This window comes from Eurosta solidaginis, chromosome 4 (assembly GCF_040869045.1).
Source record: "Eurosta solidaginis isolate ZX-2024a chromosome 4, ASM4086904v1, whole genome shotgun sequence".
Taxonomy (NCBI): domain Eukaryota; kingdom Metazoa; phylum Arthropoda; class Insecta; order Diptera; family Tephritidae; genus Eurosta; species Eurosta solidaginis.
The window spans coordinates 156,284,726-156,306,488 of record NC_090322.1 but is presented as its reverse complement, the minus strand read 5'-3'; the positions used below and the strand labels follow the sequence as shown (position 1 = coordinate 156,306,488).

Below are 21,763 nucleotides of genomic sequence, written 5' to 3'. Positions count from 1 at the left end.
CGTTTAATTTTTCCTACAAACAAACGGGACGGGGTCCACGTGTTTTACGCTGACTCCGAACGGCATCTGCAAGGCAGATGAGTTTTCACTGACTAGCTTTTCATGGCAGAAAAACACTCGGAGTTCTTGCCATGTCACTGCCGAGGACAGCCCATTTAAGAAAAAATTGTTTCTAATTGAAAAAACTTGTATCTAAATTTTTGATGTTGCTTTGTTCGGGGCTTGAACCCACGATCTTCGATGTGGTAGGTGCAGCAAGCTAGTACCACACCACGTCGGCCGTCTGTAATAGTTTAAACTCTTACTTATCCAGAATCAACCCCGAAACACTCAATGTATGCCCTGCTTCCAACGTGTCCCCTCTTAAATTGCAATATGGAACCAACGCCTCTACCATCCATTTCTCTTTAGACCCAACCTGTTGAGGCAGCAAGTTTTCTCGGACTCCGATTAACGGATATTGATGACAATTTGTGAGGGATCGTACCTGTTGGATGGGGCACTGCTACAACAACAACAACTATAATTTCGCTATGTAATTACATTGGTACACAAACAGTTTCTAAAAACTCTAATTAAAAAATTTCGCAACTTATCAGGTTTAAATGACCACAAGATGGCAGGTTGGTCGATGAGAGGATGGCTCGAAACAATGTTTGAGCGTTGCATAAACACGTTTTCACTATACACAAGTCGGTAGATACTGCACACGATGTATCAGCTGCATGTTAGGTTGTAGATTGCTCGCAACGGGGTCTATGTGAGATCACGAAGTCAGTAGTCAGGGGAACACCGGAGGTCGAAGTATTATTACAACTCCTGTACACGCTGGCCGTTCGTCACAGGGCTAGCCAAGGTCACGGCGTATGCAGATAACGTTTCAGTTATCATAAGTGGCTAATTCTGGCCAACATTTAGATCTCTAATTGATTAAACTGAAAAAGGAGGATCTAGTCTAGTTTACTTAGAAATGTACGGTTCCGAATTTTCCAAACCTAGGTTAGTTTACAAAAAAACACAGTAGTCTTGAAAACTCTATGTGGAGGAGAGGGCAGCGAAGAAGTACCTCAACATTGCGTGCCATTATACACATCCTGATAGCAGACCTAGAGTCAACAAGGCATAAGGCAGCGGGGCAGATTGAGTGTAGGTCGTATGGCCATAGAATCATAGTGACATTTAATAATGGACGTATAGGCTACATGATCCCGGGCCTGAGCTTCGAAAGAGATCCACAATAGAAAGGGAGGGTTGGTACAAGGGTGCCGAAATCATGGAATGTGCGATATACGTGTAAACCGAGGGATCCAAATTAACGGAAGAGGTCTGCTGTTGATTTATGGAGATGAGAAACAATTTCCTTCACACTGCTAGATGACTGGAGGGTATTTCAGGCGGAAATTGTAGCCGTGAAGAGAGTAGCAGGAAATGTTTGAATAAGTTTTTTGTTTGTGGCCTGCGCTCGTCACCTCAAGGTTCCGGAAACTACAAAGAGACCGCATAGTTATCAGATCTTTAGGCAGAATAAAGCTGAGCCCTACAAAATGTCTAGTATTTGCAGAAGGAAGGAGTTATTTAACACATAAGTTCTGCCACAGAATTTGGGCTTTTGCCTTTAGATGTCAAACCATTTCTAGTACCAATTTCTGGACACATTCAGTCTATATGACGCCTTTGTTTTTGTCTTCTCTGGCTTGGATATTGACACGAAACGAAAACGTTGACGGAAACAAATTCGAGACTGTGAAGAACTTTAGTTATTATTATACTCAGTTGAGCAGAGCTCACAGAGTATATTAAGTTTGATTGGATAACGGTTGGTTGTACATATATAAAGGAATCGAGATAGATATAGACTTCCATATATCAAAATAATCAGGATCGAAAAAAAATTTGATTGAGCCATGTCCGTCCGTCCGTCCGTCCGTCCGTCCGTCCGTCCGTTAACACGATAACTTGAGTAAATTTTGAGGTATCTTGATGAAATTTGGTATATAGGTTCCTGAGCACTCATCTCAGATCGCTATTTAAAATGAACGATATCGGACTATAACCACGCCCACTTTTTCGATATCGAAAATTTCGAAAAACCGAAAAAGTGCGATAATTCATTACAAAAGACCGATAAAGCGACGAAACTTGGTAGATGAGTTGAACTTATGACGCAAAATATAAAATTAGTAAAATTTTGGACAATGGGCGTGGCACCGCCCACTTTTTAAAGAAGGTAATTTAAAACTTTTGCAAGCTGTAATTTGGTAGTCGTTGAAGATATCATGATGAAATTTGGCAGGAACGTTACTCTTATTACTGCATGTACGCTTAATAAAACTTAGCAAAATCAGAGAAGGACCACGCCCACTTTTAAAAAAAAATTTTTTTTAAAGTAAAATTTTAACAAAAAATTTAATATCTTTACAGTATATAAGTAAATTATGTCAAGATTCAACTCCAGTAAAGATATGGTGCAACAAAATACAAAAATAAAAGAAAATTTAAAAATGGGCGTGGCTCCGCCCTTTTTCATTTAATTTGTCTAGGATACTTTTAATGCCATAAATCGAACAAAAATTAACCAATCCTTTTGAAATTTGGTAGGGGCATAGATTTTATGGCGCTAACTGTTTTCTGTGAAAATGGGCGAAATCGGTTGATGCCACGCCCAGTTTTTATACACAGTCGTCCGTCTGTCCTTCCGCATGGCCGTTAACACGATAACTTGAGCAAAAATCGATATATCTTTACTAAACTCAGTTCACGTACTTATCTGAACCCACTTTACCTTGGTATGAAAAATGAACGAAATCCGACTATGACCACGCCCACTTTTTCGATATCGAAAATTGCGAAAAATGAAAAAAATGCCATAATTCTATACCAAATACGAAAAAAGGGATGAAACATGGTAAGGTAATTGGATTGTTTTATTGACGCGAAATATAACTTTAGAAAAAACTTTATAAAATGATTGTGACACCTACCATATTAAGTAGAAGAAAATGAAAAAGTTCTGCAGGGCGAAATAAAACACCCTTAAAATCTTGCCAGGTATTACATATATAAATAAATTAGCGGTATCCAACCGATAATGTTCTGGGTCACCCTAGTCCACATTTTGGTCGATATCTGGAAAACGCCTTCACATATACAACTACTTATCACCACTCCCTTTTAAAACTCTCATTAATACCTTTAATTTGATACCCAAATGGTACAAACTCATTCTAGAGTCACCCCTGGTCCACCTTTATGGCGATATCTCGAAAAGGCGTCCACCTATAGAACTAAGCCCCACACCCTTTTAAAATACTCATTAACACCTTTCTTTTGATACCCATATTTACAAACAAATTCTAGGGTCACCCCTGCTCCACCTTTATGGCGATATCTCGAAACGGCGTCCACCTATGGAACTAAGGAATACTCCCTTTTAAAATACTCATTATCACCTTTCTTTTGATGCCCATATTGTACAAACAAATTCTAGGGTCACCCCTGGTCCACCTTTATGGCGATATCTCGAAACGGCGTCCACCTATGGAACTGAGGATTACTCCCTTTTAAAATACTCATTAATACCTTTCTTTTGATACCCATATCGTACAAACAAATTCTAGGGTCACCCCTGGTCCACCTTTATGGCGATATCTCGAAACGGCGTCCACCTATGGAACTAAGGATTACTCCCTTTTAAAATACTCATTAATACCTTTAATTTGATATCCATATCGTACAAACGCATTCTAGAGTCACCCCTGGTCCACATTTATGGCGATATCTCGAAACGGCGTCCACCTATGGAACTAAGGATTACTCCCTTTTAAAATACTCATTAATACCTTTAATTTGATATCCATATCGTACAAACGCATTCTAGAGTCACCCCTGGTCCACATTTATGGCGATATTTCGAAAAGGCGACCACCTATAGAACTAAGGCCCACTCCCTTTTAAAATACTCATTAACACCATTCGTTTGATGCCCATATTGTACAAACAAATTCTAGGGTCACCCCTGGTCCACCTTTATGGCGATATCTCGAAACGGCGTCCACCTATGGAACTAAGGATTACTCCCTTTTAAAATACTCATTAATACCTTTCTTTTGATACCCATATCGTACAAACAAATTCTAGGGTCACCCCTGGTCCACCTTTATGGCGATATCTCGAAACGGTGTCCACCTATGGAACTAAGGATTACTCCCTTTTAAAATACTCATTAACACCTTTCTTTTGATACCCATATCGTACAAACAAATTCTAGGGTCACCCCTGCTCCACCTTTATGGCGATATCTCGAAACGGCGTCCACCTATGGAACTGAGGATTACTCCCTTTTAAAATACTCATTAATACCTTTCTTTTGATACCCATATCGTACAAACAAATTCTAGGGTCACCCCTGGTCCACCTTTATGGCGATATCTCGAAACGGCGTCCACCTATGGAACTAAGGATTACTCCCTTTTAAAATACTCATTAATGCCTTTAATTTGATATCCATATCGTACAAACGCATTCTAGAGTCACCCCTGGTCGACATTTATGGCGATATTTCGAAAAGGCGACCACCTATAGAACTAAGGCCCACTCCCTTTTAAAATACTCATTAACACCATTCGTTTGATGCCCATATTGTACAAACAAATTCTAGGGTCACCCCTGGTCCACCTTTATGGCGATATCTCGAAACGGCGTCCACCTATGGAACTAAGGATTACTCCCTTTTAAAATACTCATTAACACCTTTCATTTGATACCCATATCGTACAAACGCATTCTAGAGTCACCCCTGGTCCACCTTTATGACGATATCTCGAAACGGCGTCCACCTATAGAACTAAGGCCCACTCCCTTTTAAAATACTCATTAACACCTTTCGTTTGATGCCCATATTGTGCAAACGCATTCTAGAGTCACCCGTGGTCCATCTTTACGGCGATATCTCGAAAACGTGTCCATCTATCGAACTTAGGTCCACGCCCTTTTAAAATACTCATTAATACCTTTCATTTGATACCCATATCGTACAAACGCATTCTAGGGTCAACCCTGATCCACCTTTATGGCTATATCCCTAAATGGCGTCCACCTATAGAACTATGGCCCACTCCCTCATAAAATACTCTTTAATGCCTTTCATTTGATACACGTGTCATACAAACACATTCCAGGGTTTCCCTCGGTTCATTTTCCTACATGGTTATTTTCCCTTATGTTGTCACCATAGCTCTCAACTGAGTATGTAATGTTCGGTTACACCCGAACTTAACCTTCCTTACTTGTTATTTATAAACTCTTACCAACAAGTGCTGCTTTGAACTACATAAGATCATTCTCTACAAGTCACATATCGTACCTATCCTGCTATGATGCAGAAGCATGAACCATGACATCAGATGACACAGCGGGTTAGGGGGCTTAGAAAATATCCGCGGCAGGTGCGCCTGTCTTAAGAGCCGACTAAAATACCAAATTCATTCAAGGGGCTGCCAGCGCAATATATAGCTTCTCCAACACGATTGTCAGCCTCACTTACCCGTGGCAAACTGTATTTTTAACAGCCGAGGCTCTGGCGACCCCAAGTTCCTCATGGACCTAGGGAGTGGGAAGGCGGGATGGTCTTGAGGGTTTCATGTGGTCATACTATCTCGTTCCCGTGATGGTTGGGCTAGTGCTTTGATGGTGCTTGTTACCGCAACGTACTGGATCTGCATCCGGAAAAAGGACCATCAACATTGGTAACACTCCCCAAAGCTTTCGGAGAGTGTCCTTATAGCTACAACCAGGTGTCGGCGACCTCTTTCTGTTTCATTCAGGGTCAATTTATTCATGGAGCAGGGGCTAATTTGTAGCCCAAGACCCACCATACGTGACGATGAGTCACACCCAGCCCCCAGCGGGTTAGGGGGCTTAGAATATACCCGCGGTAGGTATGCCTGTCGTAAGAGGCGACTAAAATACCAAACTGATTCAAGGGGTTGTGTAGCGCAACCCTCTCAAGGGGTTGCCAGCGCAATATATACCTTCTCCAACTTAATTGTCTACCTAACCTACTCGTGGCGAATGCTGTTTCATTAACAGCCGAGGCTCTGGCGACCCCGAAATCCTCATGGATCTAGGGGGTGGGAGGCCGGTTTGGCCTTCATGTGGTCATACCAAATCGTTCCCGAGATGGTTGGGCTAGTACCTTTATGGTGCTTGTTACCGGAACGTAAAGGATCTGCATCCGGCAAAGGACCATCAACATCGATGACACTCCCCAAGGACTTCGGAGAGTGTCCTTATTCGCAACAACAACTAACACAAGAGTCACACCCAGCATAAGGTGGGTTTATCGAATATGGTGAATTTAGAGAGGACAACTCCATCAAACCCATTAATCCGAGTGTTATTCGAACCGTGGCACTACGTGTCTCTTATTACGGTGACCTCCAGACACCTGGCGCCCTCTGGTTATATTAAAAGGATGGTTAGGTTATGTTAGTGTGGCCACCGGTTCGAGCACCAGTGTGCTTAGGCCCAAAAGGTCCCATTGTGTTACCACATGGATTTCTCGCCTACTCAAACCAACAGGTCGATTCAGCAATGTCAGGAATTTCTTAGGTTCCAACTTAGCCAGATCACAAAGATCGTCAAAGAAGGGAGATCCCAGAGATTCCTTCCTCTTGCGCTAAAGCGCAGGACAGTCGCACAGAAAATGCTTGACGGTTTCTATCTCCTATTCGTCTTTGCAGCTCCTGCAGTAATCATTATAAGGAGCACCCAGCCGTTGTGCATTCTTCCCGATTGCTATGTGTCCGGTTATAAGTCCAACCACCAGAGATATGTCCCCCCTTCTAAGAAGAAGGAGACTTCTTGTACGTCTCGCATCCTATTTAGGTCACATGAGCTTAGTGTGGTAGCAGGATACGAGATTGTTCCATCTCATACACGCTTTCCTAAGGAAAATTCCTTTCAAAGTGAGCTTACAGGTAGCGAGCGGCATGCTCAATCCCTTCCAGGACGACGAAAGCGGAACGGATGTGCCCCCTCTTCCAAGTTCGTCAGCCATATCATTGGCCGGTATTGCCGAGTGTCCAGGCACCCATACCAGACTAAGACTACTCAGCGATCTCGTTAAGAGATTTGCGGCACTTTTCCACTGTCATCGACTTACATGTGACCTATCCAAGCGCTTTTAGTGCAGCCTGGATGTCAGAGTAAATACAAATTTTATTATAGCCGTGAACAGCATTCCTCAGGTGATCAACGGCCTCATTTATAGCAGCCACCTCCACCTGGAAGACGCTGCAATGATCGGGTAGGCTAAAGGATTCCACCCTAGTTGAGGTGCAAATACCCCGCTGCTCACTTTTTTTTATCCAGTTTGGAGCCATCAGTATAAATCTGCAGCCTATCGCTCAGGTCCCGCGGCTCCTTCGACTAATAATCCCTATCCGGGATAACAACTTCGTACTTCATATCGAAAAATTCAGTTGGAGCGCAATACTCCGACGAAGGCGAATCCAGATTCTTAAGGATGGCTGCATGGCCAACCACATTATCTCTCCATCCGGATAACTCCCGCAGCCGTAGGGCAGAAGAGGCCATACATTGCTTGGCCATTAAATCTATTGGCAGTACATTAAAAAGAGTATCCAGCGCCTCCGCTGGGGTGGTGCGTAGAGCGCCCGCCACGCAGATTAGAACACTTCCTTGTACTTTCTGGTATACTCGTAGGTTCGATTTTGTATCTAAGCTCGTCCACTAGAGCAGAGCCTCGTATAGAAGGATTAGTCTAACCACAGCAGTGTAGAGCCACAGAGTAATATCCGGCGATAGTCCCTATCTTCGTGCAACAGCTGTACAGTGCCACCGTTGCTTTCCTCACACGCGTTTTCACTCCAGGATAGTTTCCTATACAAAATTACTCCTAGGTATTTGGCAGAGTCCCTAAGCGTCAGGGTCGTACCCGCTAGCACCGGCAGCTACAACACAGGACTCTTATATTTCCTAGTGAACAAAACTAATTCAGGTTTGGCTGAATTGACCGATAGACCTTTACTCCTGATCCAGTCCTCCACTTAGTTTGAATAACTAACAGCGTGAGGTCATCTGCATATGCGATTACCTTGCTGCATCCGTCCTTCTGAAGAGGTACCAAGAGCTCATTAAGTGTGGCAACCCATAGAAGTGGAGAAAGTACCCCCCTGCGGGGTGCCTCTCCGTATGTGTTTGACCACCGTTGAACTAGCTAGGTCGGCATGAACCTTTCTTCGCAACAGTAACTGCTGAACTAGTTTCACTACCGAATCGGCCCAAGGCGGTTAGTGCATTAATTATCGCAGAGAGCGTAATGTTGTTAAAAGCTCCCTCAATGTCGAGGAAAGCTATGAGTGTGAATTCCTTTAACGCCAAGGATTTCTCGATCTGGGAGACAACTGCATGCAAGGCTGTCTCCGTGGGCTTCCCTTTCATATACGCATGCTGGGATGTAGACAAGGACTCCCTTAATGTGCAGTCCATTAGCCTCTCGAGTACCTTCAGCTGGAAGGATGTCAGACATATCGGTCTGAAGTCTTTAAGGGTCGCGTGACCAGTCCTTCCAGCCTGACCCTTGAATCGTTCCAACCCCGTGGAATATGGTTAAGAGCACAAACTCCTTCGAAGATGTTATACAACCACAAAGAGCTCAGTTCCGTTATTTGCTGGAGCTGTACCGGGGCCAATCAATCCAGCCCCGGTGCTTTGAAGGGCTTGAACGACATTATAGCACATTTAACTTTACCCATAGTAATGAACTTCCCCTCAAACGGTTCGCCAGTATGAGTTTCCCTCCAGTTCATTTCTTCATCACTAGCGCCGGGAAAGTGCGCACTCAGGAGCAGGCGTAGGGTGCTCTCTGCCGAATCCGTCCATGTCCAGTGAACACCTTTCTGAGCATGGATCCCTTAGACAACGTCTCCATTTCGCTACAAAACTTCCGTCAGGAGGTCCTCTTCGACGACCTTAGCAGTTTCTTATAATCCCCGAGCATCATTTTGTACGCATCCCATTTTTCAGCCTCCCTGGAAGCTTTAGCAAGATTGAATGCTTTCCGATAAGCCTTGTGTAGATTGTCTAGGTCCGCGTTTCACCATGGTGGTTTGGTTTTACCCCTAGATTTCTTCCTAGGGCAGGCCTTATTAAGAGTCTCTCCACAATCCTTCGTATACAAGTGAACCATATTATCCAGCTCTGCAGAGTTCTGGGGAATATGACTGACACTAGATCCTGAGAGCCTCTTTTGAAGCTCCTCACTATAGATACGCCAATTGGCGTTTTTTAGGTTTCTATGCCAGCCAGTTCTGAGAGCCACCCCGCCAAGGTCGAAGCGAATAAATCTATGATCCGAAAAAGAATGGTCTTCAAGCACCATCCAGTTTTTATCAAGGATTCCTTGCTGCCCGAGATCAGGGTGACGTCCAGAACCTCCTCTCTGCTCCTAATAACAAACGTGTGTACCGAACCCCTATTGAAAATCTTAAAGTTATGATAAATAACAAAATCAAAGAGTGACTCCCCCCTCTCATTCGTGTCTCCGCTGCCCCACGCTTCGTGGTGCGCATTAAAAGAATACATTTATAGATTTAAATTCAAACTCAAATACCAAAACTAGAGTTGAACAACCTTTAAAAGATAAGGTCGATTACTACCTTTCGGTGCAAGCCGAATCAGTTATAGTCACGAGCATACCGGGGCCGAATAGTCCCCCGCATTACGTGGAGATTTCAAACGATGAATGTGGGTGGATTCTCCATCAGAAATACCACCTGAGGATGAGCTGAGGCTTCCCGTCTCTTCGTTGAGGCCTGATCAGCCTAGTCAACCTGTGGAGGGTGATCGTAAGCACCTAAAGCGTTTTCTGACTTGGGGAATCAGGTATTACGAGGCCAAAGAGCTCGTCAAGTAATATATGCTATAGCGGTCCCATCCGGTCGGTTCTCACAAATGTCTAATCGGACAACAAAATATACCCGTTCACCAAACTTCATCAAGGTATCACAACAATTTTGGGATTAGTTTGCGGACAAACATTGCTAAATTAACTCCATCATATCGGTATTCTTATCTTCTCCGTAAGTCCTTACAATTTTGAGATCTTGAACAAACTTGATATACCATTGCACTTTCATGAAAGGTATAAAAAGTAAGTAGAAAGTTGGCGGCCGCGGTGGTGTGCTGGTAGCGTTTCACCACCTACCGGAAAAAAGCAACATCAAAAATTTATAAAGTTTTTTCATTTAGAAATAATTGCCTAAGCGGAGTCGCCCCTCGGCAGTGAGGTATTTCGGCGAGTATATTTCTGCCATTAAAAGCTTCTTAGTGAGAACTAATCTGCCATGCAGATGCCGTTCGGAGTCGGTGTAAAACATGTAGGTCACGTCCCGCCAATTTGTAGGGAAAATTAAAAGGAGCCCGACGCAAATTGGAAGAAAAGCGCGGCCTAAAATCTCTTCTTAGGTTATGGCACGTTGCATTTATGTTTAAAAACACAAAAATTACAAATAAAAAGTATCCTTGATTTGACGAAAGAACCAAATCACATATAAAAAGTATCTTTGATTTAAAAGATACACTTAACAAGTAAAGGTGTTTAAGTTCGGGTGTAACCTAATATTATATACTCAGCGTGAGCTTTAATTGTACATTTCGTTTCAGACAAATTACTTTTCTACATAACACGTGGCACCGCCCGTTAAAAAAAATGTTTCCCCATTTCCTCTTGCAATAAAACTTGATAAGTGAAATGTTATTGATTCAAAACTATATTTGCTAAGTTATGGCTTATTATTCTAGTCTACGACCCTTTTAAAAATCCTTTATATAAAAGTGGGCATGGTCTTTAACCGATCTCGTCCATTTTTTCTAGAAATATTTTCTGCTATAGGGAAAATTTGTGTACCCAATTTTATTACGATCCGTTAAATTTTCTTCGAGTTATGGCTCCAGAAACATAGAAAATTGCTTAGTCCTAAAAGAGGCGGTGCCATGCCCATTTTTTTAAATTTGAAGTTTTTCCTATTTATTGCTATAAATCCACTTGGGAAATGAAATACCATTGATATAAAGCTCTTATTTTGCAAAGATATAGCTTATTTTATTCATCCGCGACCCTTTTAAGAATCTTTTATATAAATGTGGGCGTGGGCCTTAACCGATTTCGTTAATTTTTCTTCAAAGCATTCCTTATAGTAAAGGCAACCTCTCTGCCGAATTTTGTTACGATAGGTTTAACGATTTTTGATTTATGATTAATAATATTTGTAAAATTGATTTTATCACAAGTAGGCGGTGCACGCCCATTTAAATAATTTTTTTCAAATTTTTATCAAGAGCATGGCGCAACGATACAAGGTGGCAGCATGGAACAGCTGATTATAAACTTTTTTTATTTGATTTGATTCATCAACTTCCGGTGCAGTACGATTTTGACATTTGTCCATCGAATTTACAAAAACAAAGTACATGGAATTTTTATTTATGTTTGTAGGTATGTCACCATGCTGCCACCTTGTATCATTGCGCTATGATCAAGAGTCTCAATATCAGTCCACACGTCAAATTTCAACATTCTAGGTGTATTATTTACTAAATAATCAGGTTTGTTGTGTTTTCCAAAATATTATATATATAAAAAGTGGGCGTGGTTATCATCCGATTTAGCTCATTTTCAATACCAATCTATTCTGGGTCCAGATAAGCTCGTGTAGCAAATTTGGCGAAGATACCTTAATATTTACTCAAGTTATCGTGTTAACGGACAGACAGACAGACGGCTGGACAGACGGACATGGCACAATCAAATTTTTTTTCGATACTGATGATTTTGATATATGGAAGTCTATATCTATCTCGATTCCTTCATACCTGTACAACCAACCGTTATCCAATCAATGTTAATATACTCTGCGTGCAAAGCAGTCGCTTAGTACATGCGATAGTTCTAAACGCTATGTAAAACGAGGTGATGCCCTCCAAAGTCATTATATTGGATACTTCTATAGAAAATTTGAGTATTCTAAATTTCAAATGATGTGTCTTAAGTATAAATGAATATTTTTGTAAGTACCTAAATTGGAAAAGTTGTAGTACACAACTTTTCTGAATAAGCAAGCATCTTTTACCGTGGTGGCGACAATATTGAGAAAATGGAAAGGTAAAAAAGCATAGAAAATAGGCTCTACAATAACTAGACCCATAATTTATTCATTAGGAATTAAAATACTACAAAATGTGAAAATTTTTTTTACAAACCAAATACTAGGCAATATCTGCGTTACTTAATGCAGTCATTAAATAAATAAAAACCATCAAATTGGATAAGTACTGAAGAAATATTTTAAATTTAGGTTAATTTTAGTATGTTAATATTGTCGCATTATAAGAACACAATGGTCGTCTTGTACATATGTACACTTTATTATAACTCATTCTAAATATATATTTGTTTGGATATGATCACTAAATGCCAGTTTTTCAGCCGCGATTTTAATTTGTTGTGTAAATTATAAATCAATTTATAAAATAGAGTAAATTTTGATTTTAAAGCAATTATGAACAGTTTACTACATAACATTAAAAACCAGCTAGGAATCCTTTGGTGATTGTTTTGAATAAGTTAATTAGACATATGTAACAGAATAAGTACATATATGTATATATTGATTGCATAATTTTTTCATTATAATTTAAACGATGTACCATGATATGTCATATTCTGTAAAGCTCGGGTGCTTAACACAAAAAATCTGAGTTAGTAACGTATCATAATTACATAGAAAACCCCGTATTAGCCGAAAATGGCAGAAGTTTTGGCATCCGAAAGTAGTTTTGAATTAACTTTGAAAGAAATCGAAGATAATTCTAAAATAGGCTTAAAACCTATGTATATCTTCAAACTGTAGGCAAAAACAAATAAGCAATACATTATCCATAGCCGAGTCTCAAAAACAATCATGTCTTTTCGCTCAAATCATTACGAAAATAAACTGATTCCAGAAAATGCAACCTTTCGATAAGATAATGAGTTAGTTTTGAGAAAATTGCGAAAATAACTACGCAACAGTCACCAGGTGCATACTTTTGAAATTATATTGAATGCCTAAAAGCCGATGATCAAAAATCTACTAAAATTGAACTTCTTACAGATTTTTTAGTATTTCGTACTCAAACGACCGTTTTTTATTTTATATATTATAGAAATATTATAAATATATAGCTCTGTTTGTTCGCATACTCTGGTAAATAATATCTGTGAACTCAAATGTTACTTAAACAAGTTAAGATAGGGTTTATTTATATCAGTGAGTGCTAGATTTGATGTAAAATGGTTCTTGCGTTATGTAAGTTAAAACACATAACAAACAATGCAAACTAGCGCGGTTCGAATTACCGTAGAGGACTAATTCTCTCCACTATTCACGTGAAAGACCGGCACAGTAGGTTAAAATACCACTTGAACATTGCGGAGTCTGGTACTGTAGGATAGCTCTTTTCAGAAGATTTCGTGGAAGACTCGCACATTTCAAATCTTGGGAAAACTAGTAAATTTTCGTATCGTTGTCTATTCAAGTTCAACAATCATATACGCAGGAAAACGAAATGTGCTATTCTACCTAAAATAATACGAAGTGTGTTACTTTTTCTTGAAAGATTTCTAAATTTAATAGTCTGCAATGCAAGATTCTAAAATGTTAAATATATCCCACGCGTACACTGAAATGTGCTTATCTTCATAGAACCGACGATTTCACATACAATAAAATGATAAAATCAATATGAAAAACTGGCGCTGAATATAAAAATAAACGCTAGATATTATTTCGACTGCTGAGTGGAATATCACCCCATCTCGGCTGCCGCTTCAAAAACGTCTTATCTCAGAAAACATTTCAATAACGCTCAATTTCAGAATTTATTTCAAAAACGCCATATTTCAAAGTGTATTGAATTTGAGCTCAGATAGACTGATTTTGCAACGAAATCTGAGATAGGGCGTTTTTGAAACAAATTCGGAAATAGGCCGTTATTCTTATTATTTTCTGAGATAGAACGTTTTCGAAACGGCAGCCAAGATAGGGTGATATTCCACCTCAGTAGTCGCTTCACTAATAACTTTACATGCAAAATTAATATGTTTTAAACTACTATTAATTATAATAAAATACATTGTACTCTAATTGTGTGTGCATGCTGTGGTTTGTATATAATAATTACAACAAAAATTTTAATATGAATTCCGGTATAAAATTCAGACCTGTTAAATTTGAATTAGGATTAGTAATAAATTAATTAGATTCCTATTTTAATGGCCCATAATTATTTAAATTGTTTTCCGGAAAAAGCAGTTACTAATTGATTACCATTAGAAAAAAAATAAAAGATAAAAATTCATGATTTTTTTTTCGATTATTAAAAAAAAAATAAAAAAAATCATTATTTTTGATTTTTTCGATTAATTTTGATTTTTTTTGATTATTTTTCCGCTTTGTTGAAAGAAAAATTCTCGTTTGTTGCATGCACGGGATAATTTCTACATACAAGTACATTTTAGGATGCAATAGTAAATCGTAAGCGCTTATCGAGGCGAATGGTATATGAGCGTTGATCTAAATATATTCACCGGTAAGTATACACACATGTGTATATTTTACTACACTCATTATATAAAATAATGTGGGATCGAAAACGGCGGTTTTTCTAATTGCCCAGACAATATGTAAACAAATGTTGGATCCATAGGTTGACGTCCAAAAGCTTTCACTTAGCAACGATCCTTTAAGGTTTCATCCTTAAGCGAGCCAATTTTGTTATATCCAAAATAAATATATCCACTATTTTGGATTACTCTATGGCTATGCACTGGTTATTTGTACATACAAGTACATTGGTGGATGTTGTTGTTGTTGTTGTTGTTGTAGCAGTGGCATGTATGAGTAATACTACTTAGGTTGATAGCATCACTTCCACCTGGAGCGATCCTCTAAGTTGTCATTCATCATCATGATCAGTTGTCTAACCAAAGGTTGTTATATCCCAGATAAATTTATTAACATATGTCCATGTACATTAGATTGAAACTTCTTTTTATTTCCTTATGATTACGTCTAGGATATTTCCTATAAAATTTTAAGTTTTCCATAGTGAGCCATATTTTTATTACTAACAATGGAAATTCCAAACACATTTGTTTGCCTATCATATTTTATTTTTTCGACATGATTGGATATATTCCAAGAATATATATATACATTGTAAAATTCTATAACAGCTGTCGACTGCTAATACGTGTCCTACAAGACTTGGCTTGACCTCAGTATTAATAATCCGAAGGCGGAAAACAAACATTTTAAGTCGTTCAAAAGATATTAACGAAAAAAATGCTCATTTATGATAAAGCTCTTTAAATGGGACGAATAACACTCACATAGTGGCGATGATATGAAACCAATTTTACTAAAATAAAGCGAACAATATGATAATATTTGATTACAAAACAATCAGTGCATAGCCATAACATAATCCAAAATAGCGGATATATTAATTTTGGATACAAAAAAAAAAAAAAAAAATTGGCTTTAATTAAGGATGAAACCATTATTATTTTATATAATGAGTGTAGAAAATAATGCACATGTGTATATACAATCATGGCCAAAATAATAGGTGTACACAGCTGTGGTTCTATATCATTACAAGATTTTGCGAATGAAAACAAATTTTGTATGGTAATATTGTAACGAATATTAGCAGTACTAAGGGATACTATCATCTCTAAGCCGATGTTAAGCAGTGACTTGTATGCACATCAATAATTCAATCATTATGTCTACACATATGTACGTACACGCAGCGGGGCGCACAAACACATGCAGATATCTTATCTGAGATGCTCCCAAAAGTATGCAATTATAATTGTGGAAGTGCCGCTCACAAATACACGCGCATATGAGAGCTATACACGTGCATCTGTAGTTATAATTATATAGCAGTAACTAAGTAAATCCTGGAAGAGCCTAGAAGTATGCAAACGAGAAACCACAGAGTATAAAAGGTCGCAACAGTAGAGGCGCGACAATCAGTTTCATTTAAGCAAGCTATTGGTTGTGAAGTATCAGTGTTATTTTGAAAGTACTTTAATAAAGGCCATTTTGCATTATTGAAAAGTGGTGTTATTTATTCAACAGTTAAGTGATTCGAACGTTAGCAGAAAGGTTGCAAATAAGGGGAATTGCTCCGTTCGTTACAATATTAATAGCTTTAGTTACTTACACTAAATATATGAAAATTATTATAATTCATCCATTTCAAAGATAACTGTATCATAATAAAAAAATTTCGTTGGTCAAAATAATATGTAGGTGCATGAAACTTTCCTAAAAACACTGGACCACGAATTACAACTTTTTCTCTTTACCAGAAACGCCGTTATGAAATTCGTATGTAAAATCACCCCCTGATTTCGAAAATTTAGTTCATTTTCGATTTTATAACGGTACCATATCACATATAAAAAGTATCTTTGATTTAAAAGATACACTTAACAAGTAAAGGTGTTTAAGTTCGGGTGTAACCTAATATTATATACTCAGCGTGAGCTTTAATTGTACATTTCGTTTCAGACAAATTACTTTTCTACATAACACGTGGCACCGCCCGTTAAAAAAAATGTTTCCCCATTTCCTCTTGCAATAAAACTTGATAAGTGAAATGTTATTGATTCAAAACTATATTTGCTAAGTTATGGCTTATTATTCTAGTCTACGACCCTTTCAAAAATCCTTTATATAAAAGTGGGCATGGTCTTTAACCGATCTCGTCCATTTTTTCTAGAAATATTTTCTGCTATAGGGAAAATTTGTGTACCCAATTTTATTACGATCCGTTAAATTTTCTTCGAGTTATGGCTCCAGAAACATAGAAAATTGCTTAGTCCTAAAAGAGGCGGTGCCATGCCCATTTTTTTAAATTTGAAGTTTTTCCTATTTATTGCTATAAATCCACTTGGGAAATGAAATACCATTGATATAAAGCTCTTTTTTTGCAAAGATATAGCTTGAGATATTTGCAATCTACCGTTATTCGAAAAAAAAAACAAAAAGATGGCTCCCTTTAATTACGTATATATCGCGAACGGGTCATACAATTGCAAAAAAATTTACAGAGTCGGAAAGATGATAAAATTTGCTATAAATGCATCATACATTGCTTTTTGCTCAACCAGATAGTTTCCGAGATATTCAGATTTTTGTTTTTTTTATGAAAAAATATGAAAAAAATTACTTTTTGCGAGGGCAGCATTCCAAAACCACAACTTTTTTTCCAGATATTTTTTTTACGTAAATCTCTGTTTAAGCTATCTTGGAAGAAAATCGATTCAAAACTACGTAAGTTATAAGCGATCAAATAAAAATACCCAGGTTGCGCAACTTCAATGTATGTATACATACATATATTAAAGGTATAAAGTGCAAATGGGATATTATCCGGATAAACGAATAACACCATAACAATGATAATAATTTTTCTTTAAATAAATCAAATAGTACTTTTAATATTCGAATTGTTTTATAGTAGGTAGAGTAGTTGCATCGAAAGGAAGAGTGGTTGGGTTCGAAACCTGCTGTAGGCATGTAGTTATAAATATGTATTTCCGTCACTTATGGGTAAGTATGCAGGTAGATTTTCAAAATTATAAGACACAGAAAATTTCTAAAGCCTACATCTAAAGCAGGTAGTATTTTCTTTTCCCGGCTTCGCATAAAAAGGAACCTTTCTGTCTAGGTAAGATTTGATTTTTTCAATTTTATTCTTGTTCCGAGTATAAAAGTGAGTTAATGCGCCTTGAAACTTCATAACATCTGCAAGGCTCGCCGGAGATAGTCCAGTTCATAAGTCAAATTTCAAAACCGTGATTTATTAAAAAAAATAAAATGAGTAAAAGGACGCGAGAATTTGAGTGTAATAACGATCCAGATATGTTCTGTTTCATGTGTGGCCAATATACTATCATAAGGCGACGACGAGTGTTCTCAGATAATATCAAAACTTTATCCAAAGTTCCAAGTATTTTCGCATTGAGCCTAAAAATGCTGAAAAACCATGGACACCGAACACTTTGTGTACATCGTGTCGAGTAGAATTGATTCAGTCGGAATCAGGACAACAAATAAAATTTGATACACCAATGATATGGAGAGAACCTACTTGCAATTTAATAGAGTGTTATATTTGTCAAACAAAAGTCCTTGGTGTTGGAAGATCCAGAAGAGTAACCTATTTCAGCGTACCTACAGTGACATTACCAGTACTATATTCAATGACAGTTGCAGACCCAGTTCCATTGTCAACAGTAATATCTGAGTGCGGGGAATCAAGTTGTACTGAATTTCGCATGGGAAACGATAGAAACGTTCTGTCACAAGCACAACTTAATGATTGGATAAGAGATTTGGAACTATCCAAGGAAAAGGCCGAGATCCACACTTCTCGTATGCAACAATTTAAATTTGTGTCATCCGATGTTAAGGTGATATATTGTAGAACTCATCACGAACCATTTTCCAAACACTATACCAAGAAAGACAGTATATGCTACTCCAACGACATTCCTGGTTTATTCAAAGAGTTTGGTCAAACATATGATTCAAAAGAGTGGCGATTGCTCATAGACAGCAATAAACTGAGTTTGAAGGCTGTATTATTGCATATTGGTAACAAAAAGCCGTCTATCCCGATCGCACATGCAGTAAATACAAAGGAAACTTACGAGGAAATGCAAAAACTACTCAAATTTATCAAATATGAAGAGCATGATTGGAAAATATGTTCTGATCTCTAAGTCGTTGAAATGCTATGCGGTCTACAAAGTGGCTACACCAAGCACTGCTGCTTCCTCTGCAAGTGGGATAGCCGAGCTCGTAAGGACCACTACGTCAGAAAGGATTGGCCGGAAAGAGTCGAGTTTACCGTTGGTGTGGATAACATCAAATACACCCCTCTTGTCAAGAAAGAGAAAATCATACTTCCACCCTTACACATCAAGCTCGGTCTCATTAAAAACTTTGTTAAGGCTTTGGACAAAGAAGGCGAAGCATTCGACTATTTGAAAACAGTTTTTCCAGGTATTTATCAAGCCAAGATAAAGGAAGGTATTTTTGTTGGACAACAAATAAAAAATTTGATCAACAATAATCAATTCAAAGGACTACTCTCATCAGTTGAGGCAGCAGCGTGGGAATCCTGAAAAGGTCGTTGCTTCTTTTCTCGGTAGACACAAAAGCCCTAACTACGAGCAGATAGTGAACGACTTAATCAATAATTATGCAAAAATGGGTAACTATTAAAGGCTTATTAAAATTAATTTCCCAAAATTTTATAACTTGTTTACCAAACTAATATTTTCTTTCCAGGCGTAAGTATGTCCTTAAAAATTCACTATCTGCACTCACATTTGAGCTTTTTTCCGGCAAATCTTGGCGACGAAAGTGACGAACATGGCGAAAGGTTTCATCAGCAAATGAACTTAATTGAGAATCGGTATCAAGGATTCTGGGACGTCGCAATGATGGGTGATTACTGCTGGTTTCTCATAAGGGAAACCGATCCTAAACTGAATAAAAGTAGAACACATAATTATTTCGACTACATAGTGAAATGAAATTAAGATAAAGATTGTTAGAATATAGTATAAACATAAATAAATTTAAAAAAAAGTTAAAAATATGGATAATTTCATTCATAAATTGAACCTTTAACTAAATAGAAATAGAGCATAGCTAGATATTTCACTCTTCTTTATACCATACATACGTTTTGAGGTATACGTTGAAATTGCGCAACCTGGGTATTTTTATTTGATCACTTATAACTTACGTAGTTTTACATCGATTTTCTTCGATGATAGCTTATCTTTTTTATAATTAAACAGAGTTGTGGTTTTGGAATGCTGCCCTCACAAAGAGTAATTTTTTTCATATTTTTTCATAAAAAAAAAACAAAGATCTGAAATTATAAGCTAATATCTCGAAAACTATCTGGTTGAGCAAAAAACAATGTATAATGTAAAATTTTATCTTCTTTCCGATTCTGTAAACTTTTTTGAAATTGCTTGACCCGTTCGTGAGATATACGTAATTAAAGGGAGCCATCTTTTTGGTTTTTCGAATAACGGTAAATTGCAAATATCTCAAAAACGGTACCATAGAATCAAAAACGAACTCTATTTTCGAAATCAGGGGGTGATTTTACATACGAATTTCATAACGGCGTCTCTGGTAAATTTTGGCCGTCGACCAGTGAAATCAAAGTACACCATTGAAATATACAGGGCTGTCATGGAATCCAATTGTTGTCGGAATCGGATTTAGAAATGACAAAATAATTACTTTGGTGTCATGAAATCCAATGTTAATGTCGTATGCAGAAATTATCCCGTGCATGCAACAAACGAGAATTTTTCTTTCAACAAAGCGGAAAAATAATCAAAAAAAATTAAAAAAAATTTAAAATAATCAATTACTTTTGATTTTTGATTATTTGTGATTTTTTTTCAATAATCGTAAAATGTCATGATTATTTTTTTTCATTATTTCTTTAATCAATTGAAATGTAATCATTAAAAATAGAAAATAGTGGCAACTAATCATTAAATGGCGCTTAAAGAAAATAATCAATGGAACGGCTAATCATTGCCATTAGTAATATTATTTTTCATTTTTGATGGCCTTGTTTATTTAAAAAATGTAGGGTTTTGTGAGCTGATCGATCAGGCATTTACATGCAATCTTGAAAATGACTTCAGATTGAGGTCGAAATATCGACCAAATAAATGTGTGAATACTAACACATTGTTTTATTTAAAGCAAGGCCTCGAGCTCACAAAACCCTACATTTATTAGTAATATTATTTAACAGGTCTGATATGTATATATTTTTTGATTTTCGATTTTCATAGAATACTAAGATTATTCTATTGTAATAATCTGTCTCGAGCAAATCTATTTTCAAATGGTGTTACAGAATAAAGCTTTCGAAATAAATAAAATCAACATAGGCATATTTGCTAGCACACACACACATTTTTGATTACTACTGAATTATTATTATGTTATATCATAATCATTACTCTCATTAAATTTACATATTCGTTTTACACTCACACAATAACAGTTTGTTTTCCCTAGAACACCGATCGTAACATAAAAAAGATAACAAATATGATAATGAATTATGTAGTATTCGCAATATTATCCGATTCATCCACAATACCATTTATGATGTTGGTATTTGTTTTTATCTTATTATTATTGTTATTATTATGAAAGTCATGGCTTAAATAATTAATTTCACGTCAAGGTAATAGCAAAGGTTTAAAATAAGCTCGACAGAAAATTGTTGCCGCCGATGGCGGAAAATCTTGATTACGATAATACATATTACATTCTTTTTCGGTAATTTTTTCGAATATCGAAGCATATTCACGATGGAATGTAGCCAAATCGACATTAGATCGACCGATTGCGGTAAGCGCTAGAAAGAGTATATCACGATAGATGGAGTGTGTACGATCGACACCATTATTTTTTAACTTATGCCGTTCGTTGGCTAAACGTTTGACTGGTGTTAAGAGGTCATTGCAACGTATTGCCGAAATGATTTGTTGAATTACACTGTACGTTAATAGAGAGAGAGAGAGAATGAGAGAGGGTAGAGGAGAATATTTTTTAATATTAAA

The 21,763-nt window shown here is 37.5% G+C and overlaps 1 protein-coding gene across 3 annotated transcripts in view; it reads right to left on the bottom strand.

The window, feature by feature from the left end:
• The window catches only part of Crag (DENN domain-containing protein Crag), a 59,201-nt gene that overhangs the window by 1,868 nt on the left and 35,570 nt on the right, over positions 1–21,763 (bottom strand). For 2 of the 3 annotated variants that reach the window (XM_067783495.1, XM_067783496.1), the window contains one exon: positions 12,344–21,698. The exons of the other annotated variant lie outside the window; for it this stretch is intronic. In XM_067783495.1, coding sequence (XP_067639596.1) covers positions 21,380–21,698 — 319 coding nt within the window. In that variant the 3' untranslated portion in view covers positions 12,344–21,379. Of the gene's footprint in view, positions 1–12,343; positions 21,699–21,763 lie in introns of those variants that run through there. 3 annotated transcript variants of the gene reach the window in all.